At 37.2% G+C, this 20,657-nt stretch overlaps 1 protein-coding gene across 12 annotated transcripts in view; it reads right to left on the reverse strand.

Moving 5' to 3' along the window:
- Positions 1-20,657, reverse strand: part of RGS22 (regulator of G protein signaling 22) — a 74,456-nt gene that overhangs the window by 16,565 nt on the left and 37,234 nt on the right. For 8 of the 12 annotated variants that reach the window (XR_013947703.1, XR_013947704.1, XR_013947706.1 and 5 more), the window contains exons 15-23: positions 18,686-18,880; positions 14,925-15,017; positions 14,261-14,427; positions 11,046-11,208; positions 10,258-10,416; positions 8,366-8,428; positions 5,901-6,062; positions 2,782-2,961; positions 1,091-1,252 (exon numbers count right to left, since the gene is read on the reverse strand). Coding sequence is in view for 7 of the 12 variants with exons in the window: in XM_080583166.1 (XP_080439292.1) it covers positions 1,091-1,252; positions 2,782-2,961; positions 5,901-6,062; positions 8,366-8,428; positions 10,258-10,416; positions 11,046-11,208; positions 14,261-14,427; positions 14,925-15,017; positions 18,686-18,880 (1,344 nt within the window). In the remaining 5 variants the exon portion in view is untranslated. The remainder of the gene's footprint in view (positions 1-1,090; positions 1,253-2,781; positions 2,962-5,900; positions 6,063-8,365; positions 8,429-10,257; positions 10,417-11,045; positions 11,209-14,260; positions 14,428-14,924; positions 15,018-18,685; positions 18,881-20,657) is intronic. The other 4 variants (XR_013947705.1, XM_080583164.1, XM_080583169.1 and 1 more) reach the window with 2 other exon arrangements.

The raw sequence follows: 20,657 nt of genomic DNA on the forward strand, positions 1-20,657 counted from the left end.
CTGTAAGTGTTGCCAATGGCCTTGCCAGACGTATCTGTATGGAGGCAACATGCTTTGGAGAAAGCAACATGAGTTTTTGGATTTTAGACTTCACTTGACATTGCTGTGTGGCCTTGAGTAACACTTCACTGGTCCTCAGTTTTCACACGTCTAAAAGGAGGATAGCGATGTACAGGCATATGTCTTTATCTGTTCGGATACTCATGTGGTTCTCATCATAAGCAATGTCTCAACACATGTGTACATGGCATTTAAAATATGTAAAGGTCTTTTAACGCTACTTATGATAGTTTGCAAGTCCAATAATTTCTCTGCCCTTAAAGGAATGTTCTCTCCTCAAAGCTTGCTGAACAATTACATTTCATAAAAAATAATATTTTGCAAAGCCTATAATCAATAGCAAAAAATATATATTTTTTTTATTAATAAAATTCCAAGAAAAACAGTTTTACAAGTGAGCATTCCGCTGCAGAGGTCACAGTTGTGTTAATGCACTGACACTGTCTGGAAACTTATTGTGAACAGTCTCACAATTTCACTGTCAAAGCTGAGAAATACTCAAGTAAAGACAAAGAGTATACAAAGCATTTAGCACATAAGTATTTTAAATAATAATGTGCAGCCGTTTCAAATGCTCCTTCTGAAAAAGAAATATGAAATCTTGTTGTTTGTTTGTTTGTTTTGTCAATTGTGACCCAGCAGGACTGTAAATTCTTTTAAAAGGACAGTACACATGGGAAGTGTAAACAGGTTTGCAGTTACCCATTCTACACATGGAGTATACATGTTTGTTTTTTTTTTAAAAAAATCATCCCTCTCTTCCGCTATTCTCTTGGCACAAAAGATCGCTAAAATACATTTTCCTCTCTGCTTAATGAAAGGAGTATTCCACTGACTCATCTGCTTCAAGTTAAACATATGTATATGCATTGGCAGGATTGGGAACTAATCGCCCTAGGACTACATTGTATGTAAAGCTTGAATTCTAACAAAAAGATTTCGGTAGCTTTGGATCAGGCTGAGAAAAGGATATTTGGATTCCTATCTGTTTGCTCATGAAACAGTTTTTATTCAGTCCATCAGCTCTCACCTGAAGCTTTGTGAGCCTTTCCTCTAATGTTTTGCCTTCCTTCTTTTGCATCTTTTTTCCTTTTTTTCTCTCCAAGGCAAGCAAAATTTCATCACTAGCCAAACGGCTTTGAAACTTACAAAATTTTGGCCAAAATTTAAACAGAAGAGCAAAAATAGTCATCTGTGCAGAAAGAAAAGAAAGTCAGTCTTGACTGTATTAGGAAGACAGAGTGTGCTGTAAAATAAAGTATAGTTTACCGTGAGAATGTAATAACTATTTCTTTTTGAATACACAGCCTTGTTCCTCCTACGTACCGTGTCCTGACATTTCAACCCAGCTTTGCTCGGCACATGCTTTTTTCATCAGTGTGTTTATTACTGGTGAGAAATCTTCCTAAAACATAGTTAAAAGGCACTTTCTTTTTTTATATTTCCCTAAACAATTGTTTGCATTAATGAAAACATCCATCATTTTTTACAAGTATTCTTGATAAAATATACACCAGTAGAATTGCTTTTGCACCACTGTTCTGTTCAAGTATTTCAAATATTCAGTTCATTAGGGAGAGAGGGTTTTTTTCCTCCTTAAGAGAAAGGAAATACTTTTTTGCCTCTGGAAAGCCTCTTAAACCACATTACAGATCTATGAGCAAATCTTGGATAATTTTTAAATGATATAATCTCTCACAGGGTCTTTTTTGAACTAGAATAAGAAAAACAATTTTTAAAAAGCAAACAGAAGGGCTCAGTGAATTCTGTTGCTGCATGTACTAAGGCTCACATTTTTCAGTTTATTTAGATATTTAATTCTCATTCAGAAACTTGGCTTCTAAGTAGTCAAGTATGCTCAGCACCTCACTGCTTCTGGTTTAAAGTACTTGAAAGTGACATTTGAGTCACTGTCATATTTGAGTGACAACTTTTTGGCCAAGTTCTTCCCTTGGTTTTGTGCCACATTTCTGGAGTTCACTGTCTTTTACACAGGCTGAAATGAAACTTATTTCTCTTAGGATCTATACGTACCCTTTTGTCTGACAAACCACTCATCTTTTGTAATCCAAATATTTTGCGCACTCGCATTTGATTTTTAAAGGTATTGATGGAAATTAGATAGGAAAAGAAAACGAATTAGCTTTCTCGGGTTTAGAAGATAAGTCGTAGAAGATAGTAATGAGGAATAAGAAAATAGTAAGTCTGTAGTAAAGGTTTATAGATTACTGTTCGGTCTGATTAGTAAAAAGATCAGAGAGAAAATTTTCTGCAGACTTTCTGTAATAAAAAAGGGAAAGATTCAGCAAGTTAAGCTTTGTGCTTCACTCACATCTGCTTTTTTTTTTTTCATATTTATATCAATGAATCCTGTAACTGTAAATTGCTTCTCTGGCATTAACCAAATGATAAAGAACAAGCAATTCAAAAAATAAATGAAGATCATTTCAACTGACAGCACTCCTAACACAGACCTGGATACCACCTTTCCCATATCAGCTGGCTGACTCAAATTGTCAGTTTATTTGGCAGCAAATATCTGAAACTTCTCTGTCATCTCCACCCTACAATCTTAATTGAAATGGATGACTCTAGTGTTCTGCTTCATGGTTAGGTTTATGTATGGTGTCAAAATTGTCATGTAAGCAACAAGGAATGTCCTTAAAATCAGCCACACAAACTCTATCCAAATCTGTTACAGAGATTCTCCCAGCTTCTTACCTGTGCCTCTCTGAAAATGTAAGGTCCTAGTTCTTTCCTGTGCTCCAAAATCTTCTGTGCTTGTTCAGTTGGGATGTCAATCTGCAAAGCTGGGGGTACGTTGGAATTAATAAAGCAGTCGATGATAGCCGTGATCTTATTCTGGACTGTGGCATCATCACAGTGAGAATGGCACAAGTCCTGAAAGATGAAAAATAGCACTTTCAGTCAGTGTAAAGAGAGATGCAAGACCCTTTCCAGGGGCCCAGTGATCAAAGAGTAACAGTCATACAAAAATAATTATACAAAGAGATTTCTTCAGTATGTAGGATGAAATTCTTATAGCAAATGTGCATGGTCACAGCAATAGTTAAAACATGAGTGGGACTTCTGGTTTGCAAATGCAGATATACAGCAGTCATTGATTTTAGGTGATAGTCTCTGCCTGCACATTCTGATGGAACAGTGTAGTTTTTGTCCTGCACTCGATCAGAGCACATTACTGGTAAATAGGAGGCATTTCTGAAAAGACAAACACATTTGCAGGTGTGAAATGCACCGATTTTCACAATGAGCTTGCTATGACTAGTAAAGTAACTTTAAAAAAAAAAAGACAAAGAAATGCTTTACAAACTCCAAGAACAGAGGGGAATATTTTGAGTGGTACAAGGTATTATAACCAAGAATGTTGGCAAAGGAGGAGACAATTTCAGCTACAAGTACAGTCTTCCATTCATTTCTAGTTTCTCCAGTCATTAAGATTTTGTAGTTTCCCAAAACCTCAATGTCTGAAATAATTCATGCAGGATAGACAGAATACAAAACAAACCTGAACTTACAAGGGTAAGATCTCAAAGGAGCATTGAGGTTTTCTACTCTTGTTAATGTGACCCTATCATTCTGTTAAAACCTATTATTACTGTGTTTTCACACTCTGATGATGCTACTATTGGGCTGTGACAGGAGAGAAAAATCATTCAAAGAGCTTCCTTGAAATCCTCTGAAATACGTACTTTCCATCTATCTATAAACATCAAGACATTTCTATAACAACAGGAGATTATCGCATGTATCTTCTATAGGCACAATGAGCATTCCAGAGAATTTTCAGGAAGTGAGCTCTCTAAATGAAGAATAGGCATTTAGTTTTGGTAGAGGAGGCTGGATATTTACTTTGCAAAGAAATTAAAAACAGGGCTTTTAACCAGAAATGTGGTATGTGGAAGAACAGTTTTGTTTTATTATGAATACTTTTTAGTTTTGTGGAGGAAAAAAAGAATGATAACAGCTACAATGAAGAAAGTAAGGCAATACAAAAACATATTCAATATATCCTAAGCATATATTATGGTTTTCTTTGCTCATCTAGCACAGAAGAAAATGCAGAGAGCTGTAGTAAGAGGGAAGAAAAACAAGCCATAAGATATGAAGAGGAATGAGACGTGAACATACAGAAACAGATGGAAATGATCCACAGAGTTATATTTCTTCATATTTGTTTTCAAAAAAAATTTTGTATTTTTTGTTTGTCCCAATATGTGCCGCCAGCCCAAATGGGTTATGAGGAGCAATGCAGACACTGACTCCCAAAGGGAGTTCTGTCTAAACTGATGGCGTGATAGGGCTCAGACAACACAAGCATGCACTATGCAAAGTACTGCCCACATCTTTGGCAATGTTCCTCCAGTTCAGCCTGACCCACAACACTCCTACTGCTCCAGCCCTTTGCTTCTATAAAGAGCATCAACTGCCAACCATGACAAATCGCATGCATGTAGAAATATGGTCAGATTGTGCTTTTTCTTGATAAGAAGACAAATAAAATTAACATAGATGAAGGAGAGGGGGTGGGACATAAAACAATGAAGCCTTTCTTCAGAAAGCAGACATACAAAGAAAACAGTCTAAACTACACTCCACATTTGTAGAAAGTTTCCATGTCCTCCAAAATGTAGCAACGAGGAGTCACAAATCTGAAAAAAAAATGTCGGATATTGTGAAAAGCATTTATATCACGTAACTTCAGGTGCCTTAATGTGAACTTTCTAGTATAAGATGGTCACTCTGTAACCAAGAGAGACAGCAGCACCTCCAGAGAGCGTATCAGCCTACAACTCTGTGACTCCTCACGTTGGGGTCAGAGCCACTGTGAGGACAGAAGGATTGCCCTCTGGAAGCAGAGAAGCTTCAGCTTCTAAAGTAGACCCCAAATTCAAATGCCAAAACTATCCAGTGAAAATGCACCCACATGCCCGCAGCAGGATCTCCAAGTGCTACTGCAGCATCGCCTGTGTTCAGCTCCTAATTTCTGAGCATGTTAGCTAACCTCATTCTGCCTGCTCTCCATGTGCATGCAGACTATGTTCAGGAGCCCAGGAGAGGCTTTGTTTGCACCAGCAATATCCCAGAGGCAAAAGGAGTAAGGAACAAGTGAAAGATCTGTGGTGCCCCTGCCTTCAGTCCAGGGTGCTACTTGGAGGCTGCTATGTGATTTAAAGTCTCACTCCAGAGGTTTCTGATTGTGTGTTGCTTCACACTACAGCAGCTGCAGAAAGAGGAATGCATGTGGAAGACAGAAAACCCCTGCTAACCTTGGCCACCTCCTCAGTGGCAGTCAGATGCAACTGTGCAGAGTGTAAGGGAGATGATGTCTGCATTTTACATACAAGTTTTTTGGGTAGAGACCATCTTAACATTTGTACATTTGATTGAATTTCAAAGTTCTTTCTGATTTTTGAGTAACTACCCAACTCAGCAATAATCCCTCTGTTTAACAGTGTTTAGCTATAAAGACAGAATGAACATTTACTGCTTGCATATTTTCTACTGCTCAACAGATGTATACCAAAATCTGGGCATTCATTAGTTAGTAGTATCCCTTTAGAGATTCAAAAGAAAGGTAGAGTTTGAAGAAGCACAAAGAAACACAGGCATAATACATTCAAGTCATTAAAAAACAGCTACCCTTAAGGAGTCAGGATTTTCATCAAAGAAAAAGACAAATAAATAGTGAAGGAGGTTTTACTATGAATAAGAAAATGCTTAGAGATATTCTTGTTAAAATTTTCCTAATTTGCAGTAATGGATGCATTTGCTTACAAGTTGAATGATGCTCCCCTTGTGCCGTTTTACTACCGTACCTTATACTTCTGCACCTCTTGCCAGAAGAGCACTCCATTCTCCAGGAGGTCTCCTTTCAGGGACACAAAGCGTTGAAACTGATTTGCTGTCACTGGATTCAACAGCGCTTTGCGGAAAGCAATTATTTCACTAGATGAAGAAACCCACTTATTGTCCACATGCTGTCAAAGAAGAAATAAATGCACCAAATAAACTTTGTTTCAAAAAGCAATAACAAAGGCATTAGTTAGCGTAAACTGTCTGATTCTTATCTTTGCACTGACCCTAACTTTCAGTAGTTTATGAGTTTATGACATGGATACAATAGAATTTGGCAAGGTTTCATTTCTTTCTTTCCTTCTTTTCTTTTTTCTTTTCTTTTCTTTTCTTTTCTTTTCTTTTCTTTTCTTTTCTTTTCTTTTCTTTTCTTTTCTTTTCTTTTCTTTTCTTTTCTTTTCTTTTCTTTTCTTTTCTTTTCTTTTCTTTTCTTTTCTTTTCTTTTCTTTTCTTTTCTTTTCTTTTCTTTTCTCTTTTCTTTTCTTTTCTTTTCTTTTCTTTTCTTTTCTTTTCTTTTCTTTTCTTTTCTTTTCTTTTCTTTTCTTTTCTTTTCTTTTCTTTTCTTTTCTTTTCTTTTCTTTTCTTTTCTTTTCTTTTCTTTTCTTTCTTTTTTTTTTTTCCAGTTTGGTTTGGGCAACATTTTTTGGAAAACGTGATGGGAGAGGAAATGACTGACAATGATTTAGACCATATGAGTACATACTATAAAGTATGGAAACAGCTATTGTTATTGATTATGGCAACAGGCTACTTTTCTAGAGAACAGTTTGAGTTTTGTGCAAACAAACAACAAAGAAAAAGGAACAGACAAACCACATAGCTAAAAGTTGTAAAATGCTTCTGACAGGGATCTCACTAACAAAATGAGCTTTGAAATGTGTTGCCATGATCACCAACAGAAGCTGGAGAGTTTGCTCTCTGTGGAATAAAACTACCAATAGTAAAATAGAATTTAAAGTCATCGAGACATTTTGGAAATCCTCCTGCTGCAAAGCAGGGAGCAGTAGGCAGCCAGGAAAGGGTGGAGAAAGAAAGATGGCTTATGCAGGGACAGTTTGTTTGAAATGAAGTTCAGGCTGGCCTGCCTTCCTGAACAAACAGTTCTTGTGCTGTAACTGAGCAGCAAGCCAAACAATCCCCCTTTGTTATCAGATGGATGAATGAAAACTGTCTTGTAACAGTGGTAGAAAACTCCTGAAGTCCCGGAGAGATGGAGTGCTGTTCAATGGTCTGCATGGGACAGAAACATTTGTAGTTGTTGCAGACAGTCCTGGCAATATAACCTGATGGTAAGCTGAAAGACTTCCTGCAACTACTTAAAGACGGAGGTTACGCTGCAGATTCTGCTGTGGAGCCTGCCAGGGTTGGGCGCCTACCCTTGCCGGAGGGTGTGTGGTGGTTGTCCAAAGAGTCCTCTGGTTAAAATGAAGTCAGTGCAACTTAAGACATTAAGGTGGCATCTTCTCGGCCCTCCTCCAAATTTCCAAACATGTTCCCTCCGCTGTGACCAGGATTTAAGAAGCTATTGGGAAAAATTCTTTCTGGGGCATATTCATAAAAGGAAGAACAAAACGCTGCTCCCGCCTAATGTACGAATACTGTTTAGCTTATGGTTTAATAACCTTAAAGCAGAATATGGAAAATAACCATCTTCCTGACAAACAGACAAAAGAAAACTCAGTTAACAGAACCCACATGCACTTTGGATCCCTTCCGAGCTAATGGTTTGCATGGATAATTGGTGACCGGGTCTCCAGTTTGATTTCAACAGACAATAAAAGTTCAACTGAATAAATGTACACAACTTGTATGTTGGCAATCACCAAGAGTTCACTGCTCTTCAAGAGAAAAAACTGGCAAACATCTGATGAAATGTATTATTACAAAGGTTTAAGATGTTTAAAATTGATATTATCTCAGTGCTGTAAGATTAAAATACAATTCTAAATGAAACAGATACTGTGAGATATGATTAAACCTGCCCACTCCACTGCATACTTCACATTCCCTTTTGTGTCTGCACGTAATCCACTCGCAATAATAAATAAACTACCAGATGCTGGAATGAACAGCTTGTCCCAATAAGTCCACTGCATGCAAAATACAGATAAATGTGAATTAAAGGTACAATACCAGTTTAAGGAGGGTTAACAGTGCTCTACAGAGAAGGACAAGAGACATGTTTTTTTCAAGTATGACCTCTTTAGCCAGGAAGGGAGAGAAATTTACCGTGAACATCCAGCAGGGAGCTAGATTCACCAGTAATGTGAGTAATCATCCCACTGTAGCCAATACAATCATGCCTGCTTTTGACAGCATTGCATTTGGGCCTCATGCTGTCAGCCGGGAAATGGTGAAGGATGTGCAAGGTCCGAACAGAAAAGACAGTGAAACTGCAGACACAAGAGACATAATAAACTTCACTTGCCTTCCACATCCTAGTTGTCTTCTCCTGGTTTTGGCTTAGGAGATCTTCAGTTCTGTCCCTTACCTACAGTTGAACAAAAGATTATCATTGTATTTTTTTTAATATTTTGTTTAATATTCAGCCCTCTAATGATTGAGACCACAGTGGGAGAATAGTTGACACTTCAACTATCTTTATTTGGCTCTTGATACATGAAACTTGTGGACCCGCACTGAACACCATCCGCTGTTAAGCTATAAATGAGCTCGTGCTCATTAACACTGAGGAGTTAAGTCAAGGGCAATGGCAGTCAAACGGCGCTCTTCCCCTGATTTATCCTACCCATAATGTTGAGGTACCACTTACATTGGGAATAGATTTTGAGTCTAAAGTTGTTGTTGGTTTTTTTAACATGAATTGGGTTTGTTCCTTTGGACAGCTGTATCAGAAATACAGACTTGATCCTTCACCTTCTTTGTAGCAAAAAATACACCTCAAATCAAGGGCAGATTTTCTGAATAAGGACTACATAGCATGCCCACAGTGTTTGGTCACTGTGAAATATGAAGCCAAGTAGAGAATGTCATCTGGTTTCATTTCTTCTAAAATACGTTCTTCAAAGGACCTTTTCATCCTCTGAATTTGCAGTAAGAAAGAGAAAAGAGCAGTGAGACAAAAATGAAGACTAGGGAAAGACTAAAAGCTGATTAAAACTATGCATTTCCTGTAAACTGTTTATTAGAGTTTAATACAGCATTTTCCAAACTGCAGGGGCTACTCTCCCTGCCAGTACAGTGCAGCAGGTGCAAGAAGAGGCATGCAAAAGCTAGCTTCCAGAACTGGAAGCAGCTTAGCCTCATCCCATGGTCTTGTGCCAGGGCTCATAAGGGAAGCAGAGTTCAGCTACAAAGGGCAGAGGACTAGGAAATTTTGCTTTAATTTTATCATTACTAAGATTACAATTTGTCTTACCAGAATCTACGCTTTTCCGATTGCTTAATGCTCTGAATCAATTAAAAGGATCCAGTTCATGTGCATTTTTGGCAATGCTTCTGAAAACCCTCTTGATGTTAAAAACAAATCATAGAAAATAAGTTTTATGAATCACTGCGGTGTGCATGTCTGTCCGCATGGTGGAACCATCAAGTTTCCTTCCGCTGTGACATTCACATTACAGAGCTCTTGTGGAAGTGCATAAGACAAGTTTTTTTGCAACTGTCATGAGCAGGATGATCTCCCCCCATAGATCCCAGCCACAGAGGCGCTCCCATAAAAGGGAGGTGTTGGCTCTGCCCTTTCCCCAGTCTTTCTAATGAGCCAGGAGAGTGACAGACTCCTCATTCCAAGTTCTCTGGCAACTTTTTAGGGTAACCAATTGGAAGCAAGGCTTGTAGAAGTTAACATCCCCCCCAAGCAGAATTTCAGAAGTCCGGCAGTCATTTCTACAGGCACTGTAGCTCCAGAAGGGAAAATATGGACACCATATGAGAGGGTGAATACAGCATGGGAAGCCCACTCGCTTGTGTTCGTGTCCCCTTGGGCAAATCCTTTACAAAGCAGAATTTCTTCTGTGCACAAGTGTATGGCTCTGGCAGAATGGCACATGGAGAGTGCAACATTATGGCAAAGATTATCTTTCTCCCCTGGCAGCCTAGCTCGCAGCAGAGCCAACACCAACTTCTTCAGATTTAGGATCTAACAATAATACTGTCAGCCAGACTCTGCCTTCAGAGGAACTGCCTTCACAATTATCAAGCTAAATGCTTCAACCTGTATGTGCCAGAGTGTCTTTTTCAATGTAAACTGAATGTGAGTTATACGCTGTTTTTCCCCTGAACCTTTTTATCCCAATGGCAAATTATGAACCAAACAAAAAACAATGCCCATATGTGTTGCTGTTGTTAAAAAATTACCTTTGCTTGTCCCTCCGCCCCACGTTGTTCATCTGCCTGGAACAATGGCAGCCATTGTTCTTCTAATCTCTTCTGGATGCACTGCTGAATTTCTAGCAAAACCGCTGGAGGAAGCTGATCATGAAGGATTTGTCCCCATCCTCCACCTGAATGCATTAGCTAAGCAATCCAAACACAATAACACGACATAAACTTTTGTGTATACCAGAAGTCCTTTATCTCTCTACATCCTTGATTTAGCAAAGCAAGAGCTTAACTGTAAGCAAAGTATTTAATGCATGCTTACCCAAGGCTCACATGTACTTTTCATAAAAGGGAACAGATTACATTTGTCTTTACCTATAATAGAATACAGACTCTGGCAAATAATACCCCAACTTGACCAAGTAAATTTCATAAGTATCAAGATATATTTGAGTACCACAGCTCAGACTTGCCGTCTGTGACTTTACGGACATACCAAAAATAGAAAGCTGAAACAAGCCACTCTGCCTGAAAAACATTTTTACACTTTTTCTGAGCTGTGCTGTGCGTGCCCTGGCTGTGGCCTCAGATCAGGATTTAAGAGAAATGTTCTGTGAGGACCCGGAAGGGTGAGCCTGAACAGGAAGTAAGAGACCCCCACAACCAAAGCAGAACCAGACTGGTTCTGTTCCAAAAATACTGGCCAAAAAAAAAGTAGATTACAGTTGCAGAGATGGCTTGGGGAAAAGTAAGAGTAAAGCTGATGACAGACTCATCTCAGTCACAGCAACTAGTTTCTTAATGAATGCTTTTTTAACTGGTACCTGTTCTTGTTGCTCTCTGGTAGCTGGACTGTTGGGTCCAAAAAAGTATTTTTTGTTCAGGTACTTGTTTTTAATGTCCTTGGATTTTTCCTCTCTTCCTTCTTTATCCTTGTGGAGCATCCTTCTGAACTGTTCAATATCTAGCCAGCACATGAGATCCATCCTACAGACAAATTTAAACAGAATGTTTTTTTCAATATTGAGTTAATTTCATAACATTCTAGAGAGTTATTAGTTTAACCACAAACCACCAAAGTGTTAAGTCCTAAATACCAGGTCAGATTGGACTGAAATTTTATGTCTGTTCTTCTTTGCTTGTACTGTCTGGTGAGACTGCGGCATATGCTGAACAGACAGATCAAAAAGCATCGTGGGGAGCTCATTCAGGGTTGCTTATGGAGGACCCTGAATGGAGCAACCTCCTCAGGTTGCTGCTGCTAAATCTAGCAGGGACTGCAAACTAGAGACACAGAGCAGAGCTCACAGAGTGAATGCAAAAAGAAACAGATGAGAGTTTGAATTGATACTATGAGAATTTGAATTGATACCACAGGCTGTGAGCCACTGGGAAATAAGTCAACATTGCTGTTCTGCCTTCTGGTCCTGCCTTCTGACAGAGGAACAGGGATGACAGGTTGACAGCTGGGAACAGCAGCCCTGGGAATCAACCCCCTTCCTACCCCATGTGAGGTGCTAGAGCTTTTGCGTTAGTCCACAAGTCAAGCAGCAAAAGAATTTATGGCAAATCTGATTTCTATGGCTTTTCATGGGCTGCCTTTTCATAAATTATTGAGTCCATTACTTATTTCATTATTTATAATAAATGACTAATTGTATCTATATGCAATACGTAGCCTATATATTGTTCATAATCATTTGAGTGTATACTATCTATTTGAGTTTGTTTAAATGGAACATATATTGGTTTTATTCTTTAAACCAGAGGACCTAGTAGTTGACATACCCACGGTTTCAGTAATAATTCACGTAACTGTTTTCTGATAGTATCTTACTATCTGGACTTTTGTGAGCACTTTAATGAGGACATTCATTGTATTTGCAGCAGGAAATATGAAGCATTAAATTCAGACAAATCTGTTTCACTTTTCCATTTGTTTAATAACTGGCTTTTTTGAAGCATTAATCTTTGAGTAAAACTTTCAAAAGCATCCAACTGCTTTAAGAACAGATGTCTCCCTTTCAAAAGCCTTTTGAGACCCATACAGGCCTAAGTTCTATTGAGACTGAAATTCTTTCATTTGCTAGTTTGTCAAAAGGGAAATAAGTTCACCCACAGTAAAGCAATCCAAGTTGCTGTGGTTTATGGAGTTATTCCTTGTCATCTGCTCATGCCAACTGACCAAATATGTCCATCTTACTTAAAAAGCAAAATATATCATCTTAAAGTGTATTAGCTTAAACTGTCTACGGCGATGGCTTATCCAAGCATGCTCTACTTTTTACTTCCAACAGATCAGGAGCATGTGCAGGGTCAGTTGCTCTGGCAAAACTAACAAGTTAGTTATAAATAAACCATTAAACCTAAGTAACACAAATTGTCCTGCAACTGTGTGATTGTATCCTGTATATTTAACAGACTATTAATTAATGGAAATTGATTTTGTTTCTTACCAGAATTTGTGTGCAGGTGCTTAGCAACCTGACTTCATGAAACTTGAATCACTTACAATTGGGCCACAACAGACTTGGGTTACTAGGTCTGGACCTATCTCTAAAACAGTTTTCTGAGACTTTTTCAAATGTTTTTCTTCATAAGGAATTTTTTTAAAAGGCAAATTGTTCATAGATTAAACATTTCTCTGGCTGGCTCTATTACTTAACACAGGACTTGCCTGTGATTAACAGAGAGACAGGAACTCACCGAGGTGATTTAGCATACCTATCTGAGCCCCCATTCTAGCCAGTTCACTGGTGATTGCTACCATCACCCCAGTTAGAGAGGAAGTCTAGACTGGTGGTCTCCAAAGTGGAGTGTGAGCATGCAAGGGTTCATGAAACAATCCACTGGGAGGGAGGAAAAAAATATTAGAACTTCAGTAGTACATGCTTATAATTTATTAATAAAATGCATATGTATATATTGGGTATGCACGCTCAAAACACTTTTACTGACAGGTGTGCACAATCAAAAAAGTCTGGAGACCACTGATCCAGATAACTAAGAAGAAATGTGGCACAGTGCTTGCTTGAACATGAACACCTACGCCATGAAATTTTCAGTCTAAGCTTGTTACCCACAGTCTTTTTGTAGTCAGTGAAGAAAAACAGCCATATTTAGAAGTGATTCATCCAACTGTTTCTAGATGTTCCCTTCAGAATTACAAGAATTGTGTCCAGAAGTATTTATCTCTCTGACTACAAAGGGAACCTATGATGATAAGCAGAAGCAGTGACATTTGGTCTTGGCCAGAGGAATCCTGTGCTAGATGACCATCTCTGGGCACTTTAGAAGAAGGTGACCAACATCCAATTTAAAACCATAGCAGTGTTTATCTATAAGCATCAGCTCATGGGAACCCAGGTTCAAGGAAGTGACAATTAAGGGATTTACTAGCACTTATTTAAAAATTACAATTGCCTTTTCCTAAAACAGAATAGAGATAAGTGAGAGGCTTGGAAAAAAAGAAAAAAGAAAAAAAAAAAAAACAGTGGCAAACTCACATTTACTTCTGCTAGAACTTCTGTTTAAATCTTCATTTTTAAATAAGTGGGTTGTTTTTCAAGAACCTTGCATAAACTGTATCTGTTAGGGGCTGGTAGTTAATTCTGTTCAGCTCAGTGCAAACAAAACTACGGTTGCCTTCACACGATAAGCATAACATGGCTGTGTTCTATTTGTACATTTTTGTAACATCCTGCCTTAATTCTTAAAATGTACTCAATTGAAACTGTACTAAAAAAGATATTTTTTACTCGTTATTGTCTAATTGCTTCATTCAGGAATTTACCACTAATAAAAGCATAAACTGAAAGTAAAACTGGACTACAAACATGTTATGAAGAAGAATTTTTACCCTCAAAAAAAGTTAAGACAATTCAGCTGTCTGGACAATATGCATGTCTACTTCATAAATATGCAAACACTTTAAAAAAAAAAAGATTAAAATCCATGAACATTTACATAGCCAAGATTCTCAGCAAAGATTTCTTCTGAACTTTAAAATGGATAAATTAATAATAAACAAGAAACATACCTGGCAGAGTGCTCATTCAGAAAAACCCAGAACTGTTCTAACTTCTGTTTGTCGTGGATCAGGTCATACAGATTAGAACCTGCCGATTCTTTGGGAACTTGACACAAGTTCTGAGCTTCTTTGAGAACGTCAGGGCAGGATGGGAGACCAGTGTCAGCAACAGTACTCTGAGGGAAGAAATGATTTCACTTGCATAACTACTTTGGTTGTCTCTATATTTGCTCAGTCTAATAATCCTGCATTAAACAATTTCGGTCTCCATAGAACAGCTTTATGATCACTAAGAAAACAGATTGAGTTAAGGCCCTAACTTTTATACAGCCTTATTTTTATGTTTGCTTTAAACATATCGTGTGCAGGTTCTCTAATCAAATAAACCAATACATACCTGTAATTTACTTGAAATTGGGGTACGTGTTCAACTAGTGGAAACTGTCGTGTTAGGTCCAATCATACAATGGTGTAATATTGATGTAACTGACAGAAAACTGAATTTGTAATTAACACAATGGCTATCAATCATTACACAAAAACTGGATGGTAGAAATCAGATTACTTGCTTCTCCAAACTGGCATTTAGTCAGTCTTTCGTTGCTGATACTCAAAGCGTTAACCCTCTCTGATAGAAAAAGAGTTTGTTTTTGTTAGTAGGTACTTGTCTTACCTCATCCTTCTTGGAAACACTCTCTTGATGCAAAGCCTGGAGCTTTCTAAAGTACACGGAGTCCAGCTGTCGAGTTTCTTCCACCAACTCCACCTAATAAAAATAATATCTTATGTCATCCCTACAGTACACATTATAGAAAGATGGAGAACTGGACAGGCAACTTGCCAGTGACAGTGGATAGAAAAGAATACTTTTGCCAATAATGAGACAGATGTTTAGGAGACACTAGAAGTCACATCCTTGTGACAAACAATTCAATTAAAAGCTCTGGTGGAACAAAATTTTCAGGTCTATGTAGGTTCACATGTAGATTTCTACAAAACACCACTAAATAACCTCTTTAAGGGAAGAACACCGTATTTAAAAAATTGTTGAATTCTATTGTGTAAAGCACGCCAGACTTACCTGATAGCCTCTACCAGCAAATTGTATTTCAAAGTGTCACTGAGAAGCAGAAAGCCAGGTCTTAAAACTATCGCTCTCAGTGGGAAATAATGAAAAGATAAAGTGACACGTTTCCAGAAAAGGAAATTCGAGACAAGGATGACATCTTACTATAATATCTAAACAATTAAGCCGAAAGCTTTCAGACTCTCAGTCCTGTCCCTTTCTTCAGTCTCATAACAGTTAATGCCTTAAAACAGTAAATTGTACATGATTGGAACTCATTAATTGTTAGTATTTTTTTAACTTAACTAGAAGCATTACATGTATCATTAGAGTAATTCTCCATGTTATGTGCAAACAACCCGTAACTGAGTAAAGAATAGTTTGGTGTCCCTCTCGGCTGACTAAACCATTCAAATGTAGGTTTAGGACATTTAGCAAAACTGAGTCAATTAATTAAATTAATTAGGACTCCTATTACAAAGATTAGAAAGCTGTGGTCTAATTACACAAGAATTTACATGCAAGAGAAAGAAAAGAGTTTTTAGATTGATATTCATTACACTTTTATGTAAACATGAATACCACACTAATCACCATTTTATCTGAATGCCTTTAGGCTCAATGTAACTCTGCTCCACTGTTGTAAAGTGCTTTGGGGTATTCTTTTCTTTAAAGGAAAATGTAGTTTAAAAGCAAATAGGAAAATAATTCAGAACATTTTTCACAAACTTCAAACAGAGAACAGACAGAGGCAGGATGAGAGTCAACAATAAAAAGGAACTCTCCTGTTTTCATGTTTTGTTTAAAGATAAAAATGTAGATACATACTGACTATGTCCCAAATAAACAATTTTGAACTCACCTAATTCTTGATAAAATATCTTGTTTCATTATGGGCCAAATACATCCTGATGTATGGGAGAACAAAGGGGGGAGAGTAGAGCCAGGGACTGAAGAAAATACAAAGCAGACCTTTTCTTTGTGCTCAGAAGGAGTGTGCCTAATGCAACAGCCTGCGCCCAGTACAAAGAGACTCTAGTGCCTCCTAGAACAGGTTGGTTTATGTCTGTTTATAATAACTCTTCACAAACACATATATTGTGCATTCAAAAGGATTTAGTTCTATTTTTTTTTCAATCTTTGATTAGGATGCTTTCATTATTAGGGCACTTATTTAGAAGTCTGCCTGTAACTGAACACTTGCAAAGCAAAGCATCATCTAAACTGAAAGGGGAATAGATTACTCCTCAGTTAATTCAAGGAAGTATTACCTGACACATGCATTTAATTAACATAAAGTAAGGGTTTGGTTTTGATTTTTACTTCTGCTATCACTAGAAGCAGTGAAAATGCTGTATTCAGAGTCCTCAAAAGCAGAGTCCTTTTTATACGCAAATGGTGTATCCTAATACTCTGCTTAGCCGATCATTTGTTTCAGTGCAGCATTAGCACTAGATACTAGACAACTAGTAATAATCATACACATGTAAAATATACATTTATAAATGATACACAGTTTATTTTAAAAGTAGTCTGATAGAAAGTAAATTAAATTTCAGATTAATGAAAGCACAAATCAATTACGTTATTCTGCAGGTCACAAACAATTTTAGATGAATAACTTGGAAAAAATAACACAGAAAAGGTTGAAAATTAAATAGATTATTTTGCAGATGTGTTTGGATTCCCATATTTCATTTTAGAAAGTTTCAACAATGTTCAAACTTTCAAAGTTTCTTAAGGAAATTAAGTTATCACAGGATGAGATAAAGGTCCCCTTGTGAATTATTTAAAAGGTAGAAAATCAAAAATAAAGAAATATAGTTTTCATAGTGGGGTGTGGTTCCTATTGGAGTCTCCTAGGGATCTGTGCTGAGGTTGTTTTTTCAAACGTATTCAGAAATTTTCTGGAAAAGGAGGTGAGTGAGGAGACAACAAAGTTTGCAAAATGATTCCACAGAGCAAAAAAATAAATTGACTGTGAAGAGCTGCAGGATTTCAGGATACTTTAATGCCTGTGTGATACAAGGACAGCTGAATTCAACAACAATAAACGTTAAGTCATTCAGATGAGCTCCAAATTAGGGCTTTATATTAGCTCCTGTTACTTAATAAAGAGATCTTGGAATCATTGCAGATGGCTATTAGCTTACATTTTGCACATCCACTCAAAGTTCACCAGAAATCCAAAGGCAGTTAGAATAATAGGAACAATTAGGAAAGGAAAAGAAGAACAAAACAGAAAACACCATTCTGCCACTAGATAATCCTTAGTGCATCCAAATCTTAAGTATTGCTTGCATCTTTCTTGAAAAGAATATAAAATAGCAAATACAGATGGGATTGACAAATTTAAGAAAGGTATGAACTGACTGCTGTAAAAGGGGAAGTTAAATAGTCACAGATTCTTGAGTTTCAAAGAGATGTAATTGAAGTGGGTTATGACAGAGACATGTAAAAGCATTAACAGTGAGAATATGACAAGATAACAATTGTTCACTGTTCCTCATGCCTACAGAACTAGGGCATCAGGTGAAATTACCAGGGAGGGGTTTGAAAATGAACCAAAATAAGTATTTGTATTTTATATGCATATGAAGGTTCTTGTGATTTTCTTTGACGACATAACAAAATAAGTATTTGGGTTCATTTTCATAACCATGGATGCTAACTGCTACAGTGAGGCTGAAGATATACAATGACCCAAGACATGTTTACATAAAGTCATGGGGAAAAGGGTCATCAAAGACTATTAAACACAAAAATGTGAACAAGACATCTGTTTTATGAACCTCCTCAATTGCAAAGTGCTGAAGCTGGTAATGCTGCTGTACATTTTTTCTCTGTCCTTATACTCCATTCTTAAACATGTAGTACTACTCACCACCTAGAAATGGCCTTCTAGGACTTCCTAATAGGCCGAGAAGACCATTCTCAAATTTGAATTTAGATATACGTTCTGCTACTTGTCCATACATACATGCAGGAAAGTAGTAAAAAAAAATACACTGTACTACAAAATTACTTTTGATCAGCAACAAGATTAAAGAAGCATGACACTTTCTTGAGCACAAAGAGAAATTTTGCTTGTAGCAAAAGGCATTCCTTCCCATTTCACTGAGCGTGGGGTCTATTAAGCCTGCAGCACCCTTTAGAAGGGGAAGTCTGCTCTTCACAGGAAGCTCAGCCTACTCCCTGCATCTTTGTAGAAGTGAGTGGGTGATTGAAATATCTCATAATACTGCACCCTTCCTGACTATAAATGAAGCAGAATTAAGTGCGGGAGTGGGAAAAGGCTGTATATGAAGGTTCTTGTGATTTTCTTCAACGACATAGAAATTTTTCACAGTGTCATCCAAGTCAATTACCTTTCCATAAGTGTACCTGTCTGCTTCCACCATTTTCATCCATGGTTCTAGCAGAAGAATGAGGATATATTCTTCTGCCAAGTCAAAAAGATCCTCAAAAGCTGGGTCAATTTTCTGATAAATCATGTTTTTCTTGCTCTGATGAAGTCCAATGTCCATACTGGCCGACGGGGCAATGTAAGTTGCATAAAGGAACTGCAATAAAACAGAAGAAATTCTTACCAAAGCAAGGTTTATAATACGCTTTTTTTTTTTTTTTTTTTTAATGAAACACACAGAATTTGCCATTCAACATGTAAAAATAGAGAAAAGCAGAGCCTGGAGAATGTTTTCTTTTCACTAGCAGCACATTCTTGAATCATAGAATCTTTTTTTTTTTTCCCCCCAAAGGCTTCTTTTTTCAAACAGACACCTAGATCAAATTCTTCTTTCATTTTAAATGTTTCACAAATTGCTATGAAAGACAATACTGAAGAGTCGGAGAAAAGCACTTTCTTCCAGGAATATCTTGAAAGCATGTATTCACGAATATCTCTCTGATACATCACAATGCTGACTGCAGCTAAGAAATGAAGTGAAAAGAGATACTGCCATAATAAAATTCATATAAATGCTTTCTCTTATTCACATTGTCAAAGTCCAACTATTTTTAAACATATGGTTGGGGTTCAGATTAGTAGAAAAAATCAGAACTTCTCTGTAGGACGGCACTGAAGAGTCCATCTTTGGTATTTATTTTCACACAGTTTTGACAATGAAGAATGCAGGTTTCTGATAAATCTCATTTTTCTTTATGCTGCTAAAATCCAGCTGTAACTAGCAGGTGAGCAAAGCAGTAGAAAGAGGAAAATAGTACATCTACTCTGTTTTCAAGCTATAATAGAACACTATTGTGATTAGATTTCTAGCACTGAGAGAATGTTTGAGTACATTAAATAATTATATTTCTGTTTGACTTAGATCAAATTCTGACTTATTGGACTCTTTCTTTCAAACAGTAATAGTACCAGACTACATCTCTATTCTTTTGGACCTTAACAATTTGAAACATACCCTCTAGACTCTCATGATATCAGGTCATTGAGGAATACAGAGCTATGATAGCTGACATCCTCCAGTTAGAGCTTGTGATTAGTGTATTTACTGTTTCTGCAGGATTTCGCCCCCTTTCTATGTAGATGGAATCACTGAAAACAAAGACTGTAGCTATTTTGGACCACCTTATCACCACCTTTTTAGGCCACCTTGTTTGTAGCTATTATGGACCACCTTATCAGTGCAGTATAGGGCCACGGGTGTAAGGGCATGGCCAAGGAACTAGTACATTCACAAGTAGAGCCCTAGCTAAAGAACAAGACCACGTTTATCCTAACTTATACCCTTCTCAGCAAATCCCCAAATAAATTGAAATTTAACAGGGACAGCATTAATTAGATTCACAGTGACTTCAAGTCTTAGACGTTACTTTGAAGAACCCGAAAACTACTAAAGTTTCAGTTATATCATGTTCTAGTCTGATCCAAACCATATAACATGTAAAATAGACAAATTAGAAAGGAACAGCCCAATGATAAAAAGATGTGATATCTTTAGAAATAGATTTTTTAAAGAGAGGTTAACCATTTTATTCATCATTAGGGCTACATTGGTCTACCTGTCATGACTCATAAAACCACACAAGGAACCTGCAAATAGGTGAAAGGGGCCAAAATAGGTCCTCAATATTTTCACAGACATTTAGCCTCATTCCTTAAATGGCTGGTCATTTCTAGTAAAGTTTTAAGAAAAAATAAAAATAAAAACAACAACAAAAAAACTGACTGGGTGCTGTTCTTTATTCCCTCATGATTTTGCATGAAATGTTAACTTAAATATTTTTACCATTATTCTTTCGAGATGACAAAAAAAATCTACCTACAGGGTCAGAAATTGCCCAGATTTCTAAAATTTTAAATAGACCAAAACCTACTGG

Source organism: Anser brachyrhynchus (assembly GCF_964034855.1).
Source record: "Anser brachyrhynchus genome assembly, chromosome: 2".
Lineage (NCBI taxonomy): Eukaryota > Metazoa > Chordata > Aves > Anseriformes > Anatidae > Anser > Anser brachyrhynchus.